The following is a 26,665-nucleotide window of genomic DNA, read 5'->3' on the forward strand; positions in this document are numbered from 1 at the left end:
ATCTTTATAGCTTTTACAGTGCTATTTATTTCTCTGCTGTACTCAGTTTGTTACTCTGAAAGCATGAAAGATGAGCAACATCAAAACTTGAATTACACCCCATGCAGTGAGGCCACGCAGTGACCTCAGAGCCTCCCCAGGCAAACAGGCATGATGTTATCTCCAAGCCCTTTCTCCCTCCAAATATCTGCCCTTCTGCTCGGGGCAAGGCAGCAGAGCAAAGAAGATATTGTTCTGTTCAACCCCATTCCTGGCACCACAGCCCAACAGCAGCATGGAAATCTTGGCAGGGAACACCAGAGCCTGGACCACTTGAACAGTTGCATGGGGCACGAAGCCAGAGGCTGCCCAGCTGCTGCTGGAAGGGGCTTCAAGTCACCCTCTCACCTACTGGGCCTCTCTGGTTCCACAAACCACTCACCCATACAGTGAAAACTGGAGCGATATCGAAGAGGCTCCTCCCCATCCACACGTTCTTCTGTTAACTGGTATAGGCTCTACTTGGTAGGTAACTGCAATGATCCAGGCACAGGCTAGATGCTGAATTAATTTTAAAAGGCCTCAGAATCACATCTGCTACCAGAAATAAAACCAAAACCATTTTGGAGTCAGTAGAGCTGTGATTTGTCTGTTCTTAAAGAGCATAGGAATTTATTTGTCAGTGGGCAGTCTCAGCTTTGTACTAGACATATGATTTTATATGAAATCCAGATGTCATTTAGAACAGTGTCAAAAGTCAGACTAAAATTAGTATTCACTGAATGATTTTTTTAAAGAAAAAATATGCTCTGCAGCTTAAAGAAAGAATTGTAAAAATATCTCAGACTCGTGTATTTCTCTTAGCAATGTCAATGGGGTTTCTCTTGTACAAATATATGTCTAAAGAATCAAGAATACTTTCCATGTTTCAAATATGGCTCATAACTTGGGATCAAATTATCACAGTAGTCACAGTAGTTCCCCCAGAGTACAGAACTGTCCACCACTACACTTTAATTTACATGCACAAAATCTACCTACATGTAAAGTCTTGAAAAGACCAAGATGGGTTTACTTAGGGAATACCAGAACTCTCTGCACACTAGTCTACAAGTCAGTGTAAGCAGGGAAAAAAGCCCAAAATATTGCTGATTTTGTTTTGAGACAGCCACCCCAAAGCTCTACCTACCACTCTACAGAGTGAGTTCACCTTCATGCCAAGCTGTGCCTACCCAAATTGTAGCAGTCACCCACTTTCACTGAATAAAATGGTGCTTTATTTGCAAAGATGTAAATAAAGCTCTCTTTGTTCATGAAAGATCCCTATTCTTTTCAGCACAAGGCATGATCTCATCATTCTGATATAATTGTCCCATTAATTGCATGAAAAGAAACTTTGCATTGCCACAGCTGAGACAGATCACTCTAGCAGGTGAATTTGAGAGTCTAGAGGGATGTTTACACTTTACCTCATCAGCAGGAAGAAGAATGTGTGTCATTTAGCTACTCCCTAAGAAATAGAAAGAAAGCAAAATCAGCATGGGGCTAGGCTGACATCGAGATGCCATTCAAAGAGTATCCAGACCCAACAATGTCTCAGCCTCATAATAAGCCCTTTACGATCAGTTGGCCGTCAGCTGCATTGCAAAATTCCATTTCAGAAGGGGATTAAAGATATCTTTTAGTCAGGAACATTCCATTGCACCTTCAGGAACACCCATTTACATTAATGGCTGGTGTTGATATTTTCTGCTGCATGATCCTCTTTAAGTTCTGCAAAGACATACCTTATGTAGGTTTTTGATCAATTGCACGTTTCTGGTTAAAAAATGTTTAGATTTGTAAATCACAGCAAGGACAATTTCAGGAAGAAAATATTATTATAGTTTAGGGTTTGGGGTTTCTTTAAAAAGAAAGCATGATGGTAATGCAATAAATAAATTTCTCTGTTGTAATAGATAGTACCATTCAATACAGACTTTGAGCTACAGACTTTCTTTCAAATCACTTTTCCTTCCAGAGTTCTAAACAAAGTGAATTAGAGATGATCAGACACAATAGTTGTAAGAAAGAAAAATCCTTTCTTTCAGATTCATCTCAGTAAATAGTTTCAGCAACTTAACACTCACTCTTGAACTGACAGAGTACTTGAGTCGTTTCTAAAACAAACATCACGGGAGTCAGTTACAACAGACACAGTGTTACCCTTCAGTGCTTTGAGAGTTTCAATTTACAGAGACTGACAATTACAGAAGCTTGATGCTGAAATAGCAGTACTGATCTGGACGCAAGAATTCTGCATTAAGCAGCCAGCATGTTCTCTAAGTGCCACTAGGAAGGCCGAAGTCCTCGTAAGAATACGTCGTTCTTGGTGAATAAAGCCAGAAATTCAGGAATGTGGAGTTACAAGATTAGATCTGTACCCTAAGCACTACAGAAGGCAAGACCAAGTAAAACGATCTCCACCACAGGTCCTTCTACATCTCCCAGTTGGATGTAGTGGTGCACATCGACACTATGCCACCACAGGTCAACAGACTTTTCACCTTTCCTCCAGTTCATCCTCTCATGGCCCTAGGATTGTAGTCCCACCCTTGCACTCACATCACTTCTACTTGGATTTCACTTAAAATATTCAGTTTGCCTTTTTTGTTTCAGAGTTTGTGTCTGACACACCTAACTCCACATGTATAGCTGTTCTATCTGCTTTTTCTGACATGACCTCTTGGACTTTGGGACTGAGTACAATTATATCTTCATCTTCAAACAGGAAGATCCATTTGAGAGACCATTTATTAGTCCGACCTGCTAGAGCTGAGGCCTATCATATTAACATAGAACATGGACCTCATCCTATACCCAGATAAATAAGTAGGGCAAATTCTTGGCAAGGGGAACCATAAATTGCCTTCTTTAGATATCAATATTTATGAAGTTTCATATCCTGAGATACATTAACTAGGCTGAGCACTGTGGAGGTCTTCCTCTGCAGAGAGGAAGTACGGCCTCCCACACTAATAAGTCCTCAACTCATGCATCTCAAAGAACAAATGCTTTAGCAACCCCCACATTACCAAATTAACTCAAAAGCATCTTAGGACAACCTTCATGTTAGCACTTCAGTATATATGAATTGGATTCCTGAGAAAGCAGGTTTTCAAGAACTGCAGTGCACTCCAGGGCATTAACAGACCCTCACAATCTCTGCTGTTGCTCCTGCAGCAGCTGTTCCCCATTTTGTTGCAGTTATGGGCTGAGAGCATCTGGATTTCAACCCAATTTCATCAAAAAATGGCACCTGTCGGTGGGCTGGTCCTTAGTCAAGCTGACAAAGGCATCCTCATACTCAGCATCACTGTCACAAGCTGGCCTGTTTTCCACTCCAGCATGTCTTTCTGACTCGAACAGGCTCTAAATACTGACACCCTGCTCTAAGTCACATGCCTATAGAAGGGAGCAGATCAGCAGCATGGGTGGCTGCTGGCTGTGGAAGTGTCAGAAGCAGCTTTGCAGGGTGAGGGGTGTCTACAAGACCCCCGCCCCTGCAGCAGATATGCTTGCTTCCACCCAAGTTTTGGAATAACTAATTTATCTCAAGAAACTCCTCCAGCTCAGAAGAGGTTACAACCTCCAGCCGCCTGTCATCACCCTTCTGCTTGAGATTATCTGCTGGAGGGGCTCTTATTACAAATGTTCCACAATCTGTTGCCTTCGAAGAGAACCAAGTTAACTTAAAAAAAAAAAAAGTCTTTTCAACCTAACTCACTTTGACAGACAAGTTAGAAAATGACAACATGCACAGCAAATAGATCTGAGACGATGATAATCACCAGCAGAAAAGACGGTGACAAGCAGCTGAGGGGCAGTTACCTCTTCTGCAAACATAGCAAGATCCAGGCAGTAACTTCTGCCCACGACTTCATTAAACTGCAGTTTCATCTTATAAAAGACAGCTTATTTTCTATACATTGCTAGAATAAAGAAAAATGATTTCTCATTTGTTAGCTAAAGCTAACATCTTCTACTTAATCCACCAACAACAATCCTGCATGGCCAAGTGTTAAAGTATATGAAGTCCCTTCCCAAAATACTTTTTTAAAGACCTCTTAACTTCCTTCCTTCAATGAGTCAACATTTTTCTCCTATTTGTCTCATTCTATACCACACCAAAAATAAAAAGCTGGTTTAAATTATTTTTCATGTTACAAATGCAAGCTCCATGTTAGTATATGAATTTCCCTTTCATTCTACACTCACATGTGCTTTTGCAATTACACAACATAAATTTAATCTTTCTACAAAAGTGTTCATAAGGAACTCCATGCCATAAAAAAAACCCCACGATAATCTCCTTACTGAAGCAGTGCAGGAGAATCTCACCTAGACCCTTCCTAAGAGGGTAGCATCATACTGCAGCATAGCTGTTTTCATGTCTGGTGATGCCAGTGATTATTCTTCTTGTGAGTAATCCTGTATTGTTATAGCAGCTCTGGGAAGCCTCAGTTCTTCTGGGGGAGGGTCCTGTTTGTTTGGTTTGGAGTATGGTGGAGATTTTTTTTAAACTCAAACATCTCTTCATGTTTGCAGCAGTACTGAAAATGCTAACAGACTAGTTCCATACAGGCCACACAGGGATGCCTGGAGCTTTGGCAGTAATTCCTCTGAGGACTCCAGGGGTGATCACAATGGAGAGGGGTACACAAACTATAGAGACTATGCAAGAAATAGGTAGCATATGCAAGAGGCTTTGAAATAACTTCCTAACATACACCAGCTGCCTAACATAGATTGACTGACCCCATAAAAAGCTATGCAGTTGTGAAGGGGCAGCAAATTAGTTTTAGGGAATCAAAAAATTTGCCTGCATTAAATGGTTTATACAAGTAAATGGTGAGATTAAGCACCAGCTGTTGCTTTAGGTATGCAAGTCCTTTCAAAATTTCATTCCATCATTTAATTTACTTGATTTCTAAGAATACCAAACCTCTTCAATTAGTACTCAACTATGCAATGGTTTGCTAGTGTGTAAGTCAGCATTATTTCCAGATGTAAATTTTAGGGTCATGGTCATATTTTCACAGTTAAAACCAAGTAAGAATCTTTTTCTCATGATCTCAGGTTATATTCATATCCTGTTCACACACATCTTGCTTTCTGTTTTGTCACAAAGACAATACAGCTCAGACACTTTTTACTACCACTTCTGTAGTTTCATTTAATTCTTTTAGTTCTTTAATTCTTGTAATATTTATCTCATTTTCAGCTATTCTCAACAACCAAGTGCATGAAAATTGTTCTTTCTTCTTTTTGATTCCCTAGAGAAAAACCTAAGGGGCTGGTGGATATGTAGTTTTAAAATTAAAAACTAAAACCATGGAAAGCTCCTCCATAGTTATTCATACCAAATATGCCACATTTACAAGACCATGAAGTATGTAAGGTAAGCCTTTAAAAGGCATGATTTTGTCAGAGATTCTTAGAGGTAACATCTGTTTAAACCATTAGAAAATTAACTTAAACAGTTCACTGAAGTTTGTTTTGTCAAGTCATCTCTAGAGTTCATTAAATGAATCTTTCCAAACAATTTCTTTCCCTAACACTCAGCAATACAATTTAGAAAGGAAAGTACATTTGTTCAAGAGAGGCTTAGAACAGAACACAAGCTCCCAATATTCTTGAATTTTGGAAAGTCTACTCCAAGCTGTTGTCTTTATTTACACTGGAAGAGAAAGAGAAAAAAAAACTGTGAGAAGCTGTAGCAATATCAAAATGAGGAGAACATTTTAATACCTTGCCTTTGGGCCAGTGTTTCCCATACAGAAAATAAATCAAAAAACCACTCGAATACCAAACACTGCAATGAAAACGTAAAACCTACAATGCAATACTAAAATTTCCCAAAACCTACAGTACAGACTGTCAGACGATCCACAGGGTGACATACCATGATTTACCTGAAAGGTGGGTTAAATTACAAGCCTTCATTGCTTTGGCATTGCCTTCCCTCTCTGTGGAAGTCCTGGTCTCCAAACGTTGATAGATGGTATCTACAGGAACAAACTGAAGTTCTGAGCTGATTTTCACACTGTTGCTGAAAACCTGTAAGATAAAGGTGAAGAACTACTGAAGAACAGATTACTGAGACAGAAAAAAATATCTGCAATATGAGAACACAAGGTATTTCTTTCTGAATACAGAAATTCCACTTGCCTAGCTATCATCCTTTACTATGAACCAACTTTCAAAGACTATTTCTCTCTCGTACTCATGAGTCATTTTCTAACAGCGCGTCTTTGGCAGCTTGAAGCATTTTGAAACTGGAAAGCAAACAAAATTGCTTTTAATGCACTCATAAGAGGGTACTTCAGGTTTTTTAAAAGCCATTTTTTCCCTATCTTTTAGCTGCTAGGAGGCTTTAAATGGGACCCCTGTAGGTTTTTGTCTGTAAACCATACGAGAGCATAAAAGCTTGGAAAACTTGCAGAGATTCTGAAGCAGGTTCACACAGCTTCATTGAAACTGTGTGTGGTTTTGAAGCTCACCAGGGCTCTACTCACCAGGAACCATTTAAAATTGCCAACTTATAAAGTAGATTTAAAACTCATAAAGGATTATGATGAAAACCTAAGACTTATTTTGTAGGCTTCCAGCTTGAAAGAAAAAATACCATTCTGTAAATAGGGAGGAATGGGTTTTCATTCTCTAAAGGTTTTGGGGTATTGTTTCTTTGAAAACACATACAGGAGCCTGAAAAAGGGATCAGAATAACCTCTGTAAACACAGCCTGAATTAACCTGCATCAAAGTGATTTACCTGTATAAAAGAATCAAACTGATCAATCCATTATACCAACACATGGTGGCTCAACTATCCTAAAAGCACTTGTAGGATGGTTACAATGGAAATGCGTCAAATCTTTCCGTCTTTGGAGGTGACTCTTCTCAACCCACTTCACTATCAATCAGAACAGCCAGCAAGAAAAGAAAGCTTGAAAAACCACCATAAATACCATGAGAAATGTGAAAGTACTTCCATTTATATGAAGAATCAAGATTTCCTGACTCATACTGTTCTCTCCCTATTTTGTATTGTAAGGTTTATTAGAACTTAGTGCTGCAAAAGAAAATGGAAAAGTGTTGGTTTGAATGGCAGGGGAGACATGAAAATTTATCACAATAGGGCCTAATATAGTATTTTCTTCTTTCTGTACATATACAGCCATCTTTGAAGGCTCTGAAAGTTCTATGAGCAAAGATTGCCAGATTGGGTTTTTACTTCAGTCAACACAGAAACTCTAGCAAGATGCCAAGAAATTAATGGAGGCAAATGAAACTGCTTTTCATGTTTTCTGGTGGCAAGCAGTACAGTGGATGATGTTTGATATTATTTTTTGTTGCGGGACTGATTTTGTCACTAGTGGTTGCTTTTGGCTTTTATACTCATTACTTATCAATTTTATACTCATTGATAATAAAGAATACTCAGCAGTCCTGTTGATTTCAGATTAAACATCCAACACAACAGCAGCTGTGCAGTGCCAGGAAATCAATGTAGCTGTTCACCAGGGTCATAAAGAACATGGGGTTGGTCACAGAAGCTTATTTTTCCACAGTCACAACCAGCCATGGAATTAATTCCTAACTTGGGAAGGTCTACATAACAAGTCTTCTGTTAATATATAATACTCCAAAAGCTGTTGACATTTTTTTCCCTATTTGACTCGGAATCCATTGGCCCGCACCAAATGACCAAAATCTGTAATATGTGAGCCCTTGCACAAGAGCAGGAGGGAGTAAAGATCAGCAGTTTCCTTAGTCCTTACACTAGCTGAGGTTTTTAAGAGCTTCCAGAGGTACAAAGGACAATGTTCAAACCCCGAAGAGGATGACAAAACATTTATCCCTGCCTATTTGGAGGGGACAGAGGACCTGACCTCAATTGTAGGGACAGAAAACAAGACACACTGACCAGGTGCTTAGAAGACTTTGCCAAAGGAAGTTCCAGTACACACCTTGTGTGTACAGTTCTAGCAACCCTCAGTGCTTCAAAAGGTAGAGGAAAACAAGGAGGAAAAAGACGGGACGGGACGGGACGGGACGGGACGGGACGGGACGGGACGGGACGGGAAGGGACGGGAAGGGAAGGGAAGGGAAGGGAAGGGAAGGGAAGGGAAGGGAAGGGAAGGGAAGGGAAGGGAAGGGAAGGGAAGGGAAGGGAAGGGAAGGGAAGGGAAGGGAAGGGAAGGGAAGGGAAGGGACGGGAAGGGAAGGGAAGGGAAGGGAAGGGAAGGGAAGGGAAGGGAAGGGAAGGGAAGGGAAGGGAAGGGAAGGGAAGGGAAGGGAAGGGAAGGGAAGGGAAGGGAAGGGAAGGGAAGGGAAGGGAAGGGAAGGGAAGGGAAGGGAAGGGAAGGGAAGGGAAGGGAAGGGAAGGGAAGGGAAGGGAAGGGAAGGGAAGGGAAGGGAAGGGAAGGGAAGGGAAGGGAAGGGAAGGGAAGGGAAGGGAAGGGAAGGGAACTTCTTCCTGGATCTTAAGGGTAAGTGGCAGTTCTGAAGCATGGCATCAATACAGCAAAAGTGTAATGTAAACAGATACTCAAGTAGTCTGTTAAGAAAAAAACCAAAGTGAGAGAGAGGAGGAGAGGAGGGGGAGAGGTACTATTCAAGTACTACTCAAAGAGAGCAAAGTCTGGAAGAGCACAGCCCATGGCTGGCATCTCAGTATTTCTTTTCCACCACTTAGACCAATTTGAAGAAAATCTCTGCAAAGAAGCTTACATAAGATGGCATTTTTGTGATTCAGTATAGCACCAATATTCCTTTTGAGTTTTATAACTGTTCCTAGAACATTCTTGGCAATGAATTTAAACTTTTTGAAAGAGGTCGCATTTCACTGTAAATGGTTATCTGGTATTCACAACACAAAATAAGCATTTGAATATTTATTGTGAGCACATTGCATTTTAGGGAGAACACACAAAGATTCTTACCACAATTATCTTGTTCCAGCTTTAATATATTAGCTGTCACCTCTTTAATGGATCTTGTGAGAAAGGAAAGTTTCTTTCTTTAACTCTCTTTTCCCCCTGAACGCAATTACCACCTCATTCAGAGCTCTTTGTGTCCACCTAATCTCTCTGATTATGTCTCTGACACCACCACAATACTACATGACTGACATACCTGACAGCTGTGACTAGTGACAGAACACTCACAATGCAAACCAGCTCTATGCAGGATGAGTATTACCTACCGCCAGCCTCCCAGAACAAACATGGAAGGAAGGTAAAAGGGGTGGGGGCATTTCACGACCAGCCTAACCCCTACCGATTTTGCCTCCTTTTAGAGCCAAACAGCATTGACAAGCAGAGCCTCTTTGTACATACCTACCTAATGAACCAATTGTTGGATGAATACAAAAGAACACCCATTAGTATTTTAATTTTTAATTTATAGAGTGGAAAATGCATGTTTGGAGACCTGACTTACAAGCAGGACTTGATGGATCATTTTGTCTCGCTCCAGCCCTTTTATGCTTCTCCGGGTCATAACTCCCAGCTGGTGCTCAACTGTCAGATTTAGGCAGGTGGCTATAGATGAGAGTCTGTGAGGAAAGACGTACCTGAAAATGTCATTCCCAGACAACAAACTGCCCCTGGAATCAAGGACAAACTGTGTCAGAATTCAGCATTTTGAGGGATAAAGAAATGAATTTGTACTACAAATAATGGCCAAGTACAATGGCAGTAGTGAATACACTAATCTGGAAAAATATTACAGTGCTTTACAAAGAGTCTTATACTTAAAAATTCCATGGTTTTAAGTGGTATTTATACTTCTAAAGCTTCAGCTTGTCCACACTGACTACCTTTTTCTTCCCTCCATGGAAAAAAAAAAAACAATGAGAATTTTGAGACTAGGGATAAAGCTGATTCTTCAGAACAAACAATTTAGTTGCATCTTTCTGAGCTTTTGAGCAGCTCTAGAAAATATCCATTCCTAGAATCAGAGAGAAGGTGCAAAAATCAAACCAACATTTTCATGTAGGAAATCTCTAGAGCCAAGAAGTGCCACCCAAGCATCCGGTATTCAAAGATTATCAGATAATATTTACAGGAAATTAATCCAAGGGCATTATATCCATCTAATTTTACATCTAAAAACTGCTCATGTAAGACTGTCCTCCAACAATAATACAGCAAAAATAAAACATCCAGGATTGAGGAATATGCTAAGCAAAGCTCTGTGGTCAAACAGTATGTTATTGAAAGCAGAATTTCCATCTTCTATCTCAACTTTCTTATGCTGCAAGTTAGGTGTTTATGCTATTAGCATTGATTTAGCACATTGCATTAAGTTTGAAAATATTTCAGGAACAGTTTTAGCAAATTAATAAAATGTCTAAAGAAAATCCTCTTTTCAATCCACCATGTTCCAGCTTGCAATACTTGTTTATTCTGCACTTGAAGTTACCACTCCATAGGAACCCATAAGGTAGATTCCACATTACATGATGTATCAGTGAACTAACACAGTGCTGTAAAGGCAAAAAATCATTACTGTTATAAGAACATTGAGAAAAATCTTTTCTACTGTTAATGCCAACTCAAATTTTTCAAATGGGAAGCTAGAATCAATATCCTACTTAACTGGCAAATTTGGGGAGAAAATTGGTATAATGCAAACATTACCACTTAAAAAATTATTAACAGTCACCTTTCTTATTGAATATGAGGCATCACGGCAGACAGGTGGATTCTTCACTTAAATATTTCATGTTTGTCATTCTGATAAAAAGATGCATATCCTTCATTTCTGCTATACAATGAAAGCAGTAAGGCATGAACTTCTGTTATCTAGGGTTTTTTTTGAAAAAGGTAGAACAAGACAGCTGTGACTAAAAGTCAGGATACTCAATTACAGTACCAGGGACGACTGATCTTATGTCACCTGCCCACTCCCTCACTGGCTTCCAAGGACTTTTGTTCCCAGAATGCCTTTTCTCATTTCCAAAGATGCTGCAATATAGAAAGCTAACATGCTTCACATACAGAAGATATATAACCTACTAACCTCATGATGAACTTTGTTACCCCCCAACTCCTCCACAAATCATAGGAGCAAGAATATACTAGCATCTTTCCTATCAGGCATTCCTACAACAGAAATGTCCAGAGTATTTAGTGTTCTATTTCAAAAAAACACCACTACCCTCAGTAACTTACTTTATACATCAAAAAACATTCACAAAATTCTCTTTACCATTTTAAGCTTTTATATAATCAAAATAATCTTCTAGACAGCCAGGCCTTGATATGCACCTACACAAGGTTTTCTGAATGCTAATTAGTTTCAGATGCCAGGGCAACAATCTCCAAAACACACTGAAGCACGTGTACAGAATGTATTATAACTCCATTTGTAGTCAATGATGTGAAAACTTTACAAAGCTGTTGAATAATTATGATTACTAATATCCCAATTAGGCTGAACAGGTACACAGACATTCTCAGTGCTAGACACTTAATGAATTTTTAAAAATAATTTATTTCAGAATTTGCTCTCTGGTCTTAAAATCAACTAGTAACATGACTAATTAAAAAGACATCGTTCCAGGTTTGTTTGGGATTTTTTCAAGTTTGCTGCTTGGGATGCTTGAGTCAATCTTGCCAGTCTGGGACAAAAGATTGCACCCAACAACACAAGAAAATTGAAAAAAGTTTCAAAGCTATCAAAGATCAAAATGAGTAAAGAATTATACCTAAAGTTAATTCTGCTTACTTTATCAAAAGTAATAATCAAATAATCAAATCAAACTCTGGGCAGAATTGTTCTATTTTTCTGTATCCCTAAAAGAAGTAAAGACAGAAATCAGGACTTCTTCACAGTAAACAGTGGACAAATCAAAGTAAGATTGTCTTGACTACAAAAGTTTAAAATATAAGTAAAGCAGTCGTGGGGAAAGGAAGCAGTCTCATTTTGTGGAATAGGAATGGAACCAGTTTGAAGTGACTGCAAAGAAAGCTGTTATTATGAGTGAAACAAGAACAGTGGGCTGCAAACAGATACCAAAATAATTAACATCACCTGCAAATCAGGATTGCCTTGGATAATGAGGACAGGTAATTTGCTCATACTTAGATATGTTTCACCCATGTATATATTTACACATTTATGCACACAAACATGGTTCATCAGAGTATCCACAGCAGCACATTCTGCATCCTTTTCCTCCCTTACATCCAATCCAGGTGGAAACATAGGAAAAAATGAATAGCCATTCCTCCCATTTTCTCCTCTCAAGAACCCAGGAAAAGCCCCTAACAGAAGTATGAACAGTCGCAGACAGCTGGCCCACCACAGGAACAGAACACAAAGACAATTCTGAATTTACACCAAATACTTAAGTATCCAAAGGCAGGGCTTCTTATTGAAATTCAAAGGCAGCTTAGACTTTTTTCCAGCTTTGGAAGTAACTTCCAATTGTGCTTCTAAAACTGAACAGACATAGGCTTGTGTACACTAAGGCCCTTCTCAAACAAAGCTGCCAAACCTGTTGAGGTAAGGCAGCAGACAGAAGATTCCCTCTATTCCAATTCTGTATTCAGAAGTATACAGGCATCACATCAATTAAGGAAACATGCAACACCTGGCAGAAAAGAGGGCAAAAGAAGCATGGTCACCGTATCTCACAGACAGGAACTTACATGTTGGGAGAATAACGAGCTGACAAGACTTCTCATCCCTGGTTTAATTTCTTTTAATAAATTTTCCCCTCCTGGTTTCCAGACTGCTGAGAAACAGCAGCTTTAGTATACTTTTACTTAACACTGATGGCATATACCAAAGGCAGTGCAGAGGGTACTTCAAGTTTTTCCTCCCTGTTTTTTCACATTTCAATTGTTTGAAAATGCTGCTAAACAAACAATCTCCTACTAAAATGAATTTTGCTCACACTCCTACCAACCTGAAGAAAGGAATAATGTACAATGCTATTAAAAACCTGCATCTCTAGCTTAAAGCAACTTCAGGCATACAGCTCCAAGCTAAAAGAATAAAATAGCAGACAGAGCCAAAGGCTACCAACAACATATTTGAAAAATCATGATGGTTAAGTCCCAGGTGACCGAAAAAAGGGAAACATTACACCCATTTTTTTAAAAGGGTAGAAAGGAGGACCCCAGGAACTACTGACCCATCAGCCTCATGTCTGTGCCTGGGAAAACCATGGAACAGCTCCTCCTAGAAGCTATGCTAAAGTACATGGAGGATAGGGACTTGAGACAGGCAGCACCCTTCACCGAAGAGAAGTCTTGTCTGACCAACCTGATGGCCTTCTACAGTGGAGTGACTACATCAGTGAACAAGGGAAAAGTTACAAATGTCATTTATCTGGAGTCTTTAAAGCCTTTGACACAGTCCTCCACAACATCCTTCTCTCTAAACTGGAGAGAGATAGAGTTGATGGGTGGACTGTTATTGGTTGGATAAGAAATTGGTTGGTCACATCCAGAGGGTAGTGGTCAATGGCTCAGAGTCCCAGTGGGCACCAGTGACAAGTGGTATTCCTCAAAGATCCATATTGGGACCAGTGTTATTAAATAGCTGCATTAATGACACAGAAGGGATCGAGTGCACCCTCAGCAATTTGGCAGATGGCACTGAGCTGAGCAGTGCAGCTGACACACCTGAAGGATGGGATGCCATCCAGAGGGACCTGGACAAGCTCGAGAAGTGGGCCCATGGGAGTCTCTTGAGGTTTAACACCACCAAATGCAAGGGGCTGCATCTGGGTCAGGGCAACCCCCAGCATCATTCACAGGAACGAACAGATCGAGAGCAGCCCTGCCAAGGCCAGCCTGGGGATGCTGGTGGATGAGAGACTGCACATGAGCTGGCAATGTGCTCTTGCAGCCCAGAAAGCCAATCATATCCTGGGAACAGGTTGCCCAGAGCACTGGAAGATGTCCTACCCATGGAAACAAAATTTCAGGTCAGATTGGACTGGGCTCTGAACAACCTGGTCTAGCTGAAGTTGTTCCTGTTCATGGCAGGGGCAGTAGACAAGATGACCTTTAAAGGTCCATCCCAACCCAAACTATGATTTTATGACATGGTAACAATGGGTAAGGTGATGCTGGAACTGTTGTTCAATGACTCCTACAATATAAGAACTGGAGAGTGCTCAACTAAATCAGAAATAATCCAGTTTATCACAGAAAAAACATATTTTGTTAAAAGAATATACAGGTAACTTTTGGAGCTTGCTGCCTCATGGAGCTGTGGAAACAAGGTGTCAAAAGAGTCAAAAAATGTGAACAGGTGAATTCACAAACAGGCCAATAAATGGAAAAAAAGGCATAGGTGGGATTCTACCTCCCATCCTTATTCATCTGGTGGCAGATGCTGAGGAAATGGAACTGAACCAGTAAGCAGCCAGGCTTAGGTCATTACTCTAAGTAACATCTTTGTGTGACTTTCAGAGGCAGAATACTGGGTGAGATGCATAATTGTGGAGGACTGAAGGCACTATTGCTCATATTAAAATTTACATTGTTTTCACATTGTGAGAGTTAAAAACAATGCCTACGCCTGCCACTGAACTGTGTAAAAAGGTAGGGGCTGATTGCCAGACCCCAGCATTACCTCATGGAAATGTGATATTAACAAGTCAGCTTCTGGACTGCAATGCCTCCCCCTGTTCCCTCAAAGCCCCACAGAAATTTAGCATTGTCTAAGAGAAGGCAGCTTGATTCCTTACCTACAGCAAAGAATTCTCTAACAGAGACAGAAATCAGGTAGAATCAACTGTTTACACATAGATTTTATTTCTGTATTTACAATGCTTAAAATAAAATATATCAGTATCTAGCTATTTTTAATAAATGCAAAAATAGAAAACTTCCATTTTCATCAAAAGTGCAGAAACATAAATTAGAAAATGACAACTTTAAAACATACAACGTTATTTCTCAATGTTTTTACTATCAAAACAGATTTGTAAAACAAGCACCGTAATTTATCTTACAGAAGACTTTTCATCAAAGCAGCATCACAGGGCAAAACAAGTAGGACATTAGTATGGAAATGTAGTAGCAAATCTTTGAATATTTTAAATGGTATGAACTGTTATAAATTCTTATAAACAGTTATAAAACTGTTCTGACTATTTTTTTGCAATAGCTTTACCCCATAGCCGAATGTTAATTGGGCCATATTTGGCTGTCAGCACAACGAAGACATCTTCAAACATTCCTTCTGCCTTTGGCTTGAACTGGACTGGCACATTGATGAAATGACAGGATCTAAAATGGCAATTATGGGCATAATCATTGTTAATAAACAAGTAAATACTACCAGATAGACAAATTCTTGTCTACTTTTGATTTTCATGAAAATGGTATACTGGATGTGTGCTGGATCATCAAGTTTATTTTTATAGATTTGATTATCTGTTTTTCTTCTGAAGGATTTTGATCATTAAGGTAATTTTTTTCCTTCTGATTATACAAAGTAATACAATACTTTATTGCTGCTAGTTTACCTTCATAAGGCTGGTATGCCTCTTGGCAATACTGACAGTGCATAAACTTCATTTAGAGCAAAATTGCTATATTTCTTCCCTTCAAACATCACACAAATACACTAAAATTTTAATTCTTTTTTGAAATTCATGCATTTGAAGCTACTAAAGTAATTTCCATGACTTCTAATTGCTTCCACATTAAGAAATATTTTTCTGAATTATTGCAAATCAATATGTCCCATCCTCAAACAGCATTTTAGAAATTTTACACCGTTTTAGGTTACATAATTCCTCCTCTGTTTGGATTACATAAAAACATACCAAATGTAATGGGTGGCTGTGTTAATTGTCAAAAGCCTAGGCTGAATTATTAGAAATTATAAGCTGTACAAGCAAAATCTGAAAATTTTGCGTGGCAGTCTATTGGATTCTGTGGCATCCAATAGAAATATCCAGCACTGAAGCAGGTAGCAGTAACAGGCACATACTGAAATAAGGAATTATGAACAGCATCACTTAGTAGAAAAAGAAAAGATAGCTTTGTTTGCTTTTACTGTAGCTTCAATTTTCTCTCCTTGTATAGTATTATCCAAAGCCCTCTGCAATGTGCTTCCTTCCCCTACTTTTTCTCACTATGTTCCTACCTTTTCATACTCCTTTTCTCTACACTAATCCAACCTATTGTAATCAATCTGTGCTTTGACCCTTCTACTCCACCTCTCATCTACATTTGAAATGATAATACCAGCCTTACATACAATTCACATTTGCTAGTATCATCCTTAGTGCTGAAGTAGTCACACCAGCAAATTTTCTTTTTTTAACAACATCCCGGTCAATCAAATAAGAGTACACACATTCAGAATAAAGACTGGGATGGTACTGTATTTTTAAAATCAGGTTAATACAAAAATAAAGAAATAATTATACCGTAGTGAACTACAATCAACAGTGCACCAAAGGAGTACAACCAAATCAGTTTCATGTCTCATTCATCCTCGACTGCCAAGTGTTGTATAACAAATGTGGCAGTGTTTGTCTTTTTAACCATCTATGATATACAGGCTGAAGATGTTTACTCAGATTATGTTTTTAAAAATCCTTTTTTTTAAGTGAAGGACATCAGTATGATTATTTAATCTGTAACATGCATTATGTTAGAAAACATAAATTTTAGTAGGAATAGAGTGTGAAGCTACATATAACTAGGCCACCTGAGAATGTACAAAAGTAAAAGTAAATTCAGTAGAAAGCCAGAAGAGATGCAGAAGTCTGTATCATCCCCAAAATAATACATGTATGCTTCCTGACATATTATATAACACTTACTCAAAAAGAACCAAAATCAAACTTACACCATATCAAAAACTTAACAGTAAGTTAAGTACTGCTCTTTCAGAAAGATGGCCACATCTGGCTGTCAAGTATTAATTTCCAGAGTATGAACCATGTGACCTCAACAGTACTGAGGCAGAGCAGTTTCTTAGCATATGACAGCTACATTAAATTCTGCTTGATCTCTAAATTCAGGTGTCCATTTGCTGGGTGCTAAACACATTATTGTTCTTCCCTAAAAGCCAAATAAGTCAGAAATTACATAGTCTCTTTTGTAGGGGTCACTTGATTTCTCACAATTGAGATAAGGCTCATCACACTTGCTTCCTAACCCAAAGGAAAAGATGCTATTTTCATTTTCTCAGCTAACAAAACTGGAAAGTTCAGACTCCAGATATAACAGCTCTTTGGGCTACTCCATAACATAAATGTTCTCAGAAATGAAGCAACCTGGAAGATTTTTCTCCAGTACAGTAATCAGAAACTCGTCAAGAAGGATAGTGTCAGGACAAGTAGAATTCTGCTGCAATTAACTCTTTTTCTCTTAAAAAAAACCCCTTTTATTTCAAACTTTCCACTATGCCTGCCCCTCAGTTAGTCTCTGAATAGTGTATGGCCTTTACAGGTTGTTGTACCAGTTTCAAGTGGTATTTCTGAAAAGTCAGGCATGTCTGAAGCCTGCTTCATAGACAAACTAATCCTCTATTCCTCAAAACACAACACTGCAATAGGCATGTTGAAAAAGAAGAGTATGGGCAAAAAGTGCTATTTAAACTATAGTAACCAGATGGTTCATCAATGAACAGTGAGCACTGACAGAAGGGTGGCTACTGGAAACAAAAATAATTAGTGAAGGGAACAACCCAACGAAACAGCTTTACCTTTTACTAGTATGCAGAATATAAACTACCCTGTAATCAGATAGCTTCTGAAAGCAATAAAATTGGGACATTTTTGTTCTCAAACATTTTTAAGTAGGCATAGCAACCTGATAGTACTTCCAGAAACAGAAACTTGCCATTTTTTTAAATGTTTAATTCATACATTTGTATCACTTAAGAGCCATATTATTAAAAGTATTATCTTTGCAGTAAAAAAAATTCTACTCTGTCAACAAATAGAACTCTTTTGGGTGTAAGTTGCAGACAGAATTCCACAGCAGTGGTATGTACTGGTACTGGGGATGGCATAACCAACTGAAGAACTGGCAAAGCCACTATACCAAATTCAGAAGGTCAGACTCTTGATATTGGATACAAACTTTCCCTTTCTTTATCCAGATTTAAAACTTGATTATACAGGATTACTTTCAAATTTGGCCCTCAAAATTAAGACCATACAATAGACCATTTTTAAAACATCATACTTTTTTGGTAAAAAACATATAGGTAAATGGTACTTTCCATTCTTATACTTATTTAAAGACTAATATTCCAAGTTCCTGTGAAGAGTCTTCTCGTCCAATTAGTTTTGAGCATTACTTCCAAAGACAGCCAAGTTTAGAAGGAAACAGCCGCCAGTGGCTTTATTGATACCCTCCTTGATGCTATTCTCAAATAAAAGCCATTAAAACCACTTTTAACACTTTTTTAAAAGCATCTATCCAAGTCAAGTAAATCTGTGTTTTATGCTCATAAATGGGAGAGCACTATGTCGACTTCAGAGAAATTATTTTTTAAAAAGATACGAAAAACTGGTATTTACAGCCAAAGAAAAGACTGCCAAAGTTACTAGAAAAAAAAAAGACTGACTTTTAAACTTGTTAAATCTACTTTAGATAAATGCAGTAGGAGTTCATAATCTCTTGCAGAAAATATACCAAATAGTTTTTTCAGCATTCCTCAACAATATTTTTGAAATATCAAAGTGTCTTCCAGTGAAGTTACTCATTTTTTTGTCAAGGATGACAAAATCAAGTCATCCTGTCCTCTGTATGCTGCTGTACAGCCTCAGACAGATCTAGCTGGTCGTCTTTATGTGGATAGATTTTATCCTGGTCACTACCCCCATAAAAAACCCTCTGTTGCCATCTCATGTGAAATATTTAATAAAAAGATGACAGTTAAATTGAAGCACTATAACACATGCCTAGGTGGAGTTATAACACTTGGCACTGAAAAGTGGCCTTAAGAACACCTTGAATACCTCTGGCTAACACCACCACAGCCCTATCTTTGTGATGAATGTGGAGCAGATTAGGAGGCAGAATATCTAACTCCATTTACAATTTGCTCACAATTTCTGCTCTCTATACCCTTAGCTTCCCTGTGTTTAAAATGGGAACCTGTTTAAACACTGAGAATGTATGCTGTACCACTTCTAATGAAATGGTTGCATTTCTGCTTCCTGACAATCCTACTGCTGCAGATGAGCATGTGAGATGCTGTACTTCTTGAAGAGATGACTAATACTACTGTCACATACTTGTTGTAATGAACTCCACAGATGACTGGGTTTATTTTCAGGACTGTTATCACCAACTTAAAAATTTCTTCTATGCAGGTAAAATGCTGAAATACTTGGTATGACCAGACAATTCCACTAGCTGCTCAAACCTTGTATTTGCAGAGAATCTTTGATGCAGCTCTGCAGGTTTGTCAAATTAGAAGCATGATGAAGGCAATTTGCTTGGTCTGTTGTGCAGAAAGTATAAATGGAAGGAATGACTTGATTGTGCACAGCATGCCAAATGGTTACATGAAGCATTAGGCTTAACACTAAAAGCACTGTTAGAAACAATTTGCAGGGAAGAAATTGGCAGATGCAGAAATAACTGTGTGGGCTCATTCTGCTTAGAACAGAGATTAGAGAGTACAGCTTAGGGAAAAAAAAAAAAGAAACCCAACCAAAAAAACCTCACAATCCCCCCCAAACCCTTAACTATGAACAAAAGCAACAAAACACCTCCCAGCCCTTTAGTCAGACATCCAGAATATTTATATCTACATTTTAGCACTCTACATATACAGAAGATATTTATCTTACTGAATTACTTGGTTAATTTTATTATTAGGAGAGAATGTTAGCATATGCATTACTCACCTTAGAGAGTATTTCAAGTGCTTGATGTAGAAAGGCTCCCTGGGACTTACAAATTTCAGCTGTAATTTAATACAAAATGCTCAAAAGTGCACTATATTTAAGCCCATCATATTCAATTTATGACATGTTTAAGATAAATCAGGTCACTTACAAATACAGCTTTACACAGACCCAAGGTTTAAAAATAAAGAATGCCCACATTTGTGAACAACAAACCTGTGCAAATTTTGATTTACTATATTTTCATATTAATATATTACAAACACACACAGTTATTCAGTCAGACAAAAGAGAAAAATTACACATCAAAATTCTTCCAATATAGACTTTTGGAACTAGCAAACTAAGACTTGTACTATTGTAATCTTTGTCAATAGTAAAAGAGAAAAAAACAGTGCAGGTGAACAATTGAAAGGACTTACAAGTATCTGTTTAAGATAAAGTCAGTCAAACTTACCACGTGTGTTGTAAAGGAGTTATTCCTCAAGTTGACCTTTAATGTGCATGTTTCCCCAACTCTGGTTAGAGGAAAAACGTAGAAGTCTTCTGGTGCATATACCCCTTGAATGACCTCTTTTTGTCTGATTTGAAAAAGGGATTTAAGATATTAACATTTCTGACCTATATGATCCGTGTGTATTGATTGCATACTTGAAGTAACAGGTGTATTTTATGAGAATAAATCAGGAAAAATTGAAAGATCCAGAAAACATCGACTTTGAATATACAAAAAGCATACACAAAATTCTACTGCCAATACCAGTTCATTTACCACAGCACATCATGGTTAGACAACTTAGAAACTCAACCGAAAAGAAAAAGCATGGAAGACTGAACAATACAAAGCCACTAAGAGGTATTGGCAAGTCTGTTTTTTACAGCTGCTTACTCTTTAACATAGAATCATAGGATCATTCAGGTCAGAAGATACTCAGATGGTCTCTAGTCCAACCTCTGGCTCCAGTCAGGGTCAGATGTGAGGTCAGAGCAAGCTGCCCAGTTAGATCCCAAAAACCTTTGAGACTGAGACTGCACAGACTCTCTGTGAAGCCTGTTCCACCACACAGAGGTCCCAATAGTAAAAAAAGTTTTGGTTGTGGGGTTGTGTTCTACCCCCACACCCTTTTACCCAGCTGCAGACACACTCCTTTCAAGTTCTGTCCATACATACCTTATTCTTTTTGGTTGTCCTTCAGAGTCAACTTTCATTTCTGGTGTAACTGGAACCTCAGTTTTTGTAAGGCCACTTGCAGAAGCTTTCACAATTGGTGTCTCGTTTTCTGTTTTAGCACTCTATTGGCAAAACCAGAGAAGACTGTAAACTTTGCATTCAAAAGTACTTAAGTATTCAGGTACATAAGTCATTCCCCTTACCCAATCCAAGACTTCTTATTTAAAAAATAATCTTTCAGGAGCATGAGAGTCTGGATCATTGAGATGGAAGCAATTATTTAGGAGGAATACATCAACAGGCTTCTGTGCTTTACGAATACTTAGTTATTACAAGACAGTTCACAACAAACTAGCAGCGCAGGTGGAATCTCAAAAAGGCTGCAAGCAACCAAGATTTTACTAAAAGCCAGAAAACCCCTCACTTCCTCGGCAGATATTATGCCCATGTGCCTCAAGAACAACCAAGTTGGCTAAACAACTGCTCAGAAAGAAGGAAGAGATAAATCAGCATTATAATCTGAATTCTCAAAACAGCAAAAAGCTTTGTAATAAATCTGTATTATGAACAAAGAAAGGTCTCTCCAGAGAGACAGAATCAGATAATGCACTATATGGTATTTTCTGCATTCAGAAATTAGGCCAAAATATTTACCATCACCAAGAACCCCATTTAGGGTATTCTAACACATGGAGACCAGATCACCCAATGAGAATAATTTGAAAAATAACCAATTGCAAATTCTGTGTTGCTTAATGAATCTTGCCAGATACTCTTTGGAGTCCCCTTGGGTCACAACATCTTAAACAAAGTTAAAGAACCAAAAGAACCTCCTACACTTATGGTTGTACAACATTATGTCAATTTTTGAAATGGTGCTGACGTTTTAGACAAGCAGTTGATTCCCTGACGCAGGGAAGATGAAAAAAATAGATTCATCTTCAATAGAGCTGCTATGACAAACTTGTCTTTTAGACAGTCATTTCTTCTATTGAAAGAGCTGCTAATCAGTCTGTCAGAAATAGCAGCAGCCATAAAAAAAAATCTTCATTTTAAAGAATATATTTTTCAGTTGCAAATAACCCATGAACCCCAGTAGAACCCAATACATAAAGACAAGAAGGGATTTGCAAATGTGTCTTGTTTCAAGAGCTTTTATTTTTCCACATAGTGAAAAACAATGGGTGGCATGCCTCTGTTATCATTCAAATTCTAATTTATCAAAAGGCAAGTTGACTGCATGAGAATAAGGTACATTATGGAAAATGATCAGAAGTTACCCCAGTCTTTATAAGGGCATCTTGAAATACTGCATGCTTTACCACAGCCTGTACTGACTTCTGCTGTTTCAAATGAGAGCAGTACATTAACACTCCAAATGGTTACAGTTGAATGCTGCTGTTCCAGACACCTCAGGAACACAGAAATTTGTATAGCTTGAAAATTGGAATTATTTTGCTCACAGAGTTTAAAAACGTTTTCCCTCCTCTCACTTCTGGGATACACAAAGATGATGAAGCTTTGTGCTGCTGATAATAATCAGATCAGACCGCTAAGTTAGCAGTAAGTCTTCTGTGTTAAGAATGAAAGAATTCATCTCAGTTTGCTGAAAAATGATCCATAAACTGTCTAGCTACCTACCTTTTTAAAGTATGTAAACCATGTAAATTAAAAAGTGGCATGCATTTAACATTTGTAGTATCTTCAAAAAATAGCAGGGGTTCTTTACAAAGTCCTCAACTTTCTACATGCTAAAGGAGCAGTCAGGACTTTGGTGCTATCCCAACCTTGTGGCAGGTGCTTGCTAGTTCACCCAGGAGGGACCAATAGTTAGACCCGAATACCAGTCCAAGACTCGTGCACACAATACTCATTCTTAACTCAATGATCTTAGAACAGCCCCCAGCAGCAGGAACAAATGTTCCTCAGGTAAAGAAAAAACTTAAGTTTGAATGACCAGCACCGAGAGGCTGGGGCTGCAAAACATGTCAAATCCCTCTTTTCTTTGTCTCTGGGACTGGGTTTGGAGACATGCTGATCTGAACTCCTGACTATAGTTTCCAGTGGTGAGGACTGCAAACACATGCAGAGCATAATCAGAATTACAGTTAATTAATTTGTTAGGAAAAAAATTAAAGTGGTATGTGCCATTGATTTTCCTAACTTAATGTTGTTCTTGCAGTTCTTTCCTGAGTTCTTCCAAATTTTTCATTTCTTCTGAAGTGGTGCTATAAATAAATACCACTCAGTCACTCTGAATGACAGTCACTCTTCCCACTTCATTCTATCAAAAGTCACATTAACCACAGCTGTAACCCCCTACCTCAGAAAGACCATCAGATTCCAAGTCCTTTTCAAAGTTTTAGTAACACTGCCTAAACTCTTGATCCCTAGAACATAACACGTCTTTTCAACTAAAAGCTGCAAGTCTCTAAGTAAATGTTCTGTGTTGATCCCTCTTCTGAACAGATGCATGGTTCCCTACCTAGTTGATAAATACAGTACTTCCTTTTCAAATCTTTCTGAAAATGATCGTGACAAGCATTTCAAGTATTTTTAATGAACTTTTTTCCCATGTGCAGAGATGCTATAAAGATCTAATTGTTAACAGCTTTGAAAAAAATCAAGAACAAATCTGACACAGTAGTTCAAAAACATTAATATCAAGTTATGCCGCTCAAAGATTTACACAACTCTGACAACTAGTCACGTTTTAAGAAGAGAATTCTTTAAAACTCTACAGTTCTGTTAATCTTGTCCCCATTTCAAGTAGCTTTAAACAGACAAATGATTTAAATAATCTCCTCACTTTCAGGAAAATTATGACCAAAGAATTTGATGAAAGCTGAATAAAAAGCCCTCTAAAACCAAACATTATACAGGACTCTCGTGCCAAAAATCAGAAGTTACTTAACATAAACTTTTTTACAAATACTCTTTCAACACAATTAATTTGGAAAGAACAAGGAACCTGCAAAAAAAATGTAAGGTACCTCAGCAAGAAGGATAAGTAGGGTTCCTACTACTACTGCTACTTGGTTCTCTACAGAAAGATCCCAAATCTTAGTGTGGACTTCTTAGAAAAATCAAGTCAAACCTTCTGAAGAGGACAACAAATCATATATAGCAATCATGCCATACTGAATGCACAAAGCTCTTCACATTCAGCTTATTTAATTAATCATTAGAATGAATTCTTCCTTACAGTAATAAATCCTCTGTCCTATGTAAATTCCTCTTGTATGGATGGTAAGGTAGGGATAAAAAGCAAGGTAAGGAGTGAGAGCACAGAAAACCAGTTTTAACTCCCAACCCACTTCTTCCAAGCCTTACCATAAAGTTTGAGCTGAGGAACAACAGGGAAGCAAAGAAGAACCCAAACCCAATCACTCCCATGTATAACTTTCACAATTATCCACTCTGCCACTTATGCCACTCTGATAAAATACTGAAGCAGCTTTTATTAGAGACACAAATATCCAACTCTAAGATGGATACTTGAAAATTCCAAAACTGCACTGAGTTATGTATTACAGCAAAGGTCAGTTACTTCACTATTTATTTACAAAAATAAAACCAACATACAAAAACCAAACAAAACTGATAAAAACACCTTTACCTACAGAAACAATTCCCCTAGAATGTGTATCTCTACTTTCTCTGAGCAAACTAAAGTTTTATATCAAAAATGGCAAAAGATAATGCATTATCACATAAGGAAGAGGAAGAAAGTATTTTTGTAACATAAGAAAAAAAATACAATTTAGTCCAGCAAAAATTCTAGCAGGGTTGAGGTTTTTTCCAGAATATACCAGTGTATATAAGAAAGAGTACTGTATAGTAAAATCAAGATGTTATCAAAAATTTGTGCTCAAGACAGTGTTTATAGCTTTTCTATACTCACTTTTCCAGAAAGCTGAAATTTTAATTTGTGTTTCCTACTTGGATTTTCAACTGGGTAATACTCAAGGTCCCAGAACTGGGAGTAGTCTCCTTTATCTCTAGGTAAAAAGATTACAGCAACCTACAAAAAAAAGAGAAAAATTTTGCAGAACATCACTAATCTTCACACCTTCACAATTTTACCTGTACAAAGTTATGGTTCAGCCAGCACAAACTTTACACACTACAGAACACACATGGAACACACAGGTGATCTTGAAGAAAACTGTACAAATAGCTAGCCCTCCTTTGCTCACAAGTGGAAAATACTGGATGAAATATGTCGTGCAAGCAATTTTGAACAAAATTTGAGTTCAGATAATCTGCTTTAAGCGAAGTCAGCAAGTGCTGGCACAATTACTTCTGTTAGTAAAATGGAGAGAAAAGGGACCAGAAAGGGAAATATGTGCACCTGAAAAAACCATCCTTCATCTGGCAACTAAGCTGTGAACAACTCAGCTCCTCCAGCTCCAAATCTGTAAGCACACTATGCTAAAATTACTAGAAGGCCTTAAATTTAAACCAACGTGCAAGCCATGAATTTGATCATCCTTAAAGGTCAGCTATGTAACAAAGGCTTGTCTCCATATAGTGCTGTACCAGGTAATTCAAGAAGAGACTTGCATTGTCTTCAGAATTGAGGTTGAGGGAAGAAGAGAGAGAGCAGCAGATTAGAGTAGACCACTACAATTATATCTAAGTAGCCAAACATCATATCCACTGCAAAAAACCAGCCAATCGCTGTACCTTATCAGCTCCAGCCCACAGCCTGGCATGCCAGTGATGTAAATCTTATTCAAATAGGCCTGAACTAGGATTGCTAAGGCAAATACAATTGTTTAAATTCAAATAACGGCTTGCAATATTATGAAATTACCAGAAACTGGACAGGAATACGTTTTTTATTCTTCTAAATAGATGACAAATTGCATCTCTATAGAAATAATGTCATAATAATCCATAACAATTAAAAGATAGGTGTTCATGAAAATGAAAAGATAAAACTCAAGTAGCATTGTGAGAGAACATGAGGGAGGAAAGACCCTTACAAACCCATCCAGTCTGTCCTTGGATGTGCTTTATAATTGTGGTTATGAAACCCTCTACTGGCCAGAAGATAAAATTGTAAGTCAATGAAACCAAGTTTAGGAACAGACAAGAGTTCTTGAACAAGTATGTCAAGAATGCTTCAAGGAAGGGAATCAGGTTCTCACACTAGGTTTGTAAGAACCCAGTATTATTTGCCATTTTCTCCTGAAATTTTACAAAACGTTTAACATAGTTTTCTATTCTAAAATAATTTGTCCTTAAAAACCCCCAACGCGTAACACAAACATGCCACCCCTTTGAAATCAAACTACTTTGACTGCATGACTTCTTAGAAGCAACTCAGCTGAATTAAACTGATATAGACTAGCTGATACACTCCAGGACCCAATACTGAAAGGCCAACATTTTATCATCATCAGATAAAATTTATTTCTCATTTAAGATCATATTTTACAATTGAGATACACTAATATGGCTGAAAGATTTATAAATGCTTACCTTCTCTTGTCCATGAGCTTCAAGAGTACCAGAAACATGGGAAAATCTGAAAACGGAGTAAGTAACCCTATAAACACAGCCACTTCCATCCACATCCTGCAAATACATTTATGAGTCAGATTCAGA

At 38.1% G+C, this 26,665-nt stretch overlaps 1 protein-coding gene and 1 long non-coding RNA gene across 2 annotated transcripts in view; both read right to left on the minus strand.

The window, feature by feature from the left end:
- Window positions 1-5,459: 5,459 nt before the first annotated feature.
- Window positions 5,460-9,816, minus strand: LOC138105873 (uncharacterized). The gene is made up of 3 exons (XR_011148756.1): window positions 9,465-9,816; window positions 5,934-6,078; window positions 5,460-5,698 (listed from the first exon to the last, which is right to left on the minus strand). It is a non-coding gene; the product is annotated as an uncharacterized lncRNA (long non-coding RNA).
- A 5,325-nt stretch (window positions 9,817-15,141) lies between these two features.
- The window catches only part of CEP192 (centrosomal protein 192), a 70,981-nt gene continuing 59,457 nt past the window's right edge, over window positions 15,142-26,665 (minus strand). Inside the window, exons 49-54 of the mRNA XM_069004980.1 lie at window positions 26,540-26,635; window positions 24,954-25,073; window positions 21,050-21,171; window positions 20,336-20,459; window positions 19,879-19,937; window positions 15,142-15,280 (exon numbers count right to left, since the gene is read on the minus strand). Of these exons, the coding sequence (XP_068861081.1) occupies window positions 15,142-15,280; window positions 19,879-19,937; window positions 20,336-20,459; window positions 21,050-21,171; window positions 24,954-25,073; window positions 26,540-26,635 (660 nt within the window). The remainder of the gene's footprint in view (window positions 15,281-19,878; window positions 19,938-20,335; window positions 20,460-21,049; window positions 21,172-24,953; window positions 25,074-26,539; window positions 26,636-26,665) is intronic.

The sequence above is a fragment of the Aphelocoma coerulescens genome, chromosome 2, assembly GCF_041296385.1.
Source record: "Aphelocoma coerulescens isolate FSJ_1873_10779 chromosome 2, UR_Acoe_1.0, whole genome shotgun sequence".
Classification (NCBI taxonomy): Eukaryota; Metazoa; Chordata; class Aves; order Passeriformes; family Corvidae; genus Aphelocoma; species Aphelocoma coerulescens.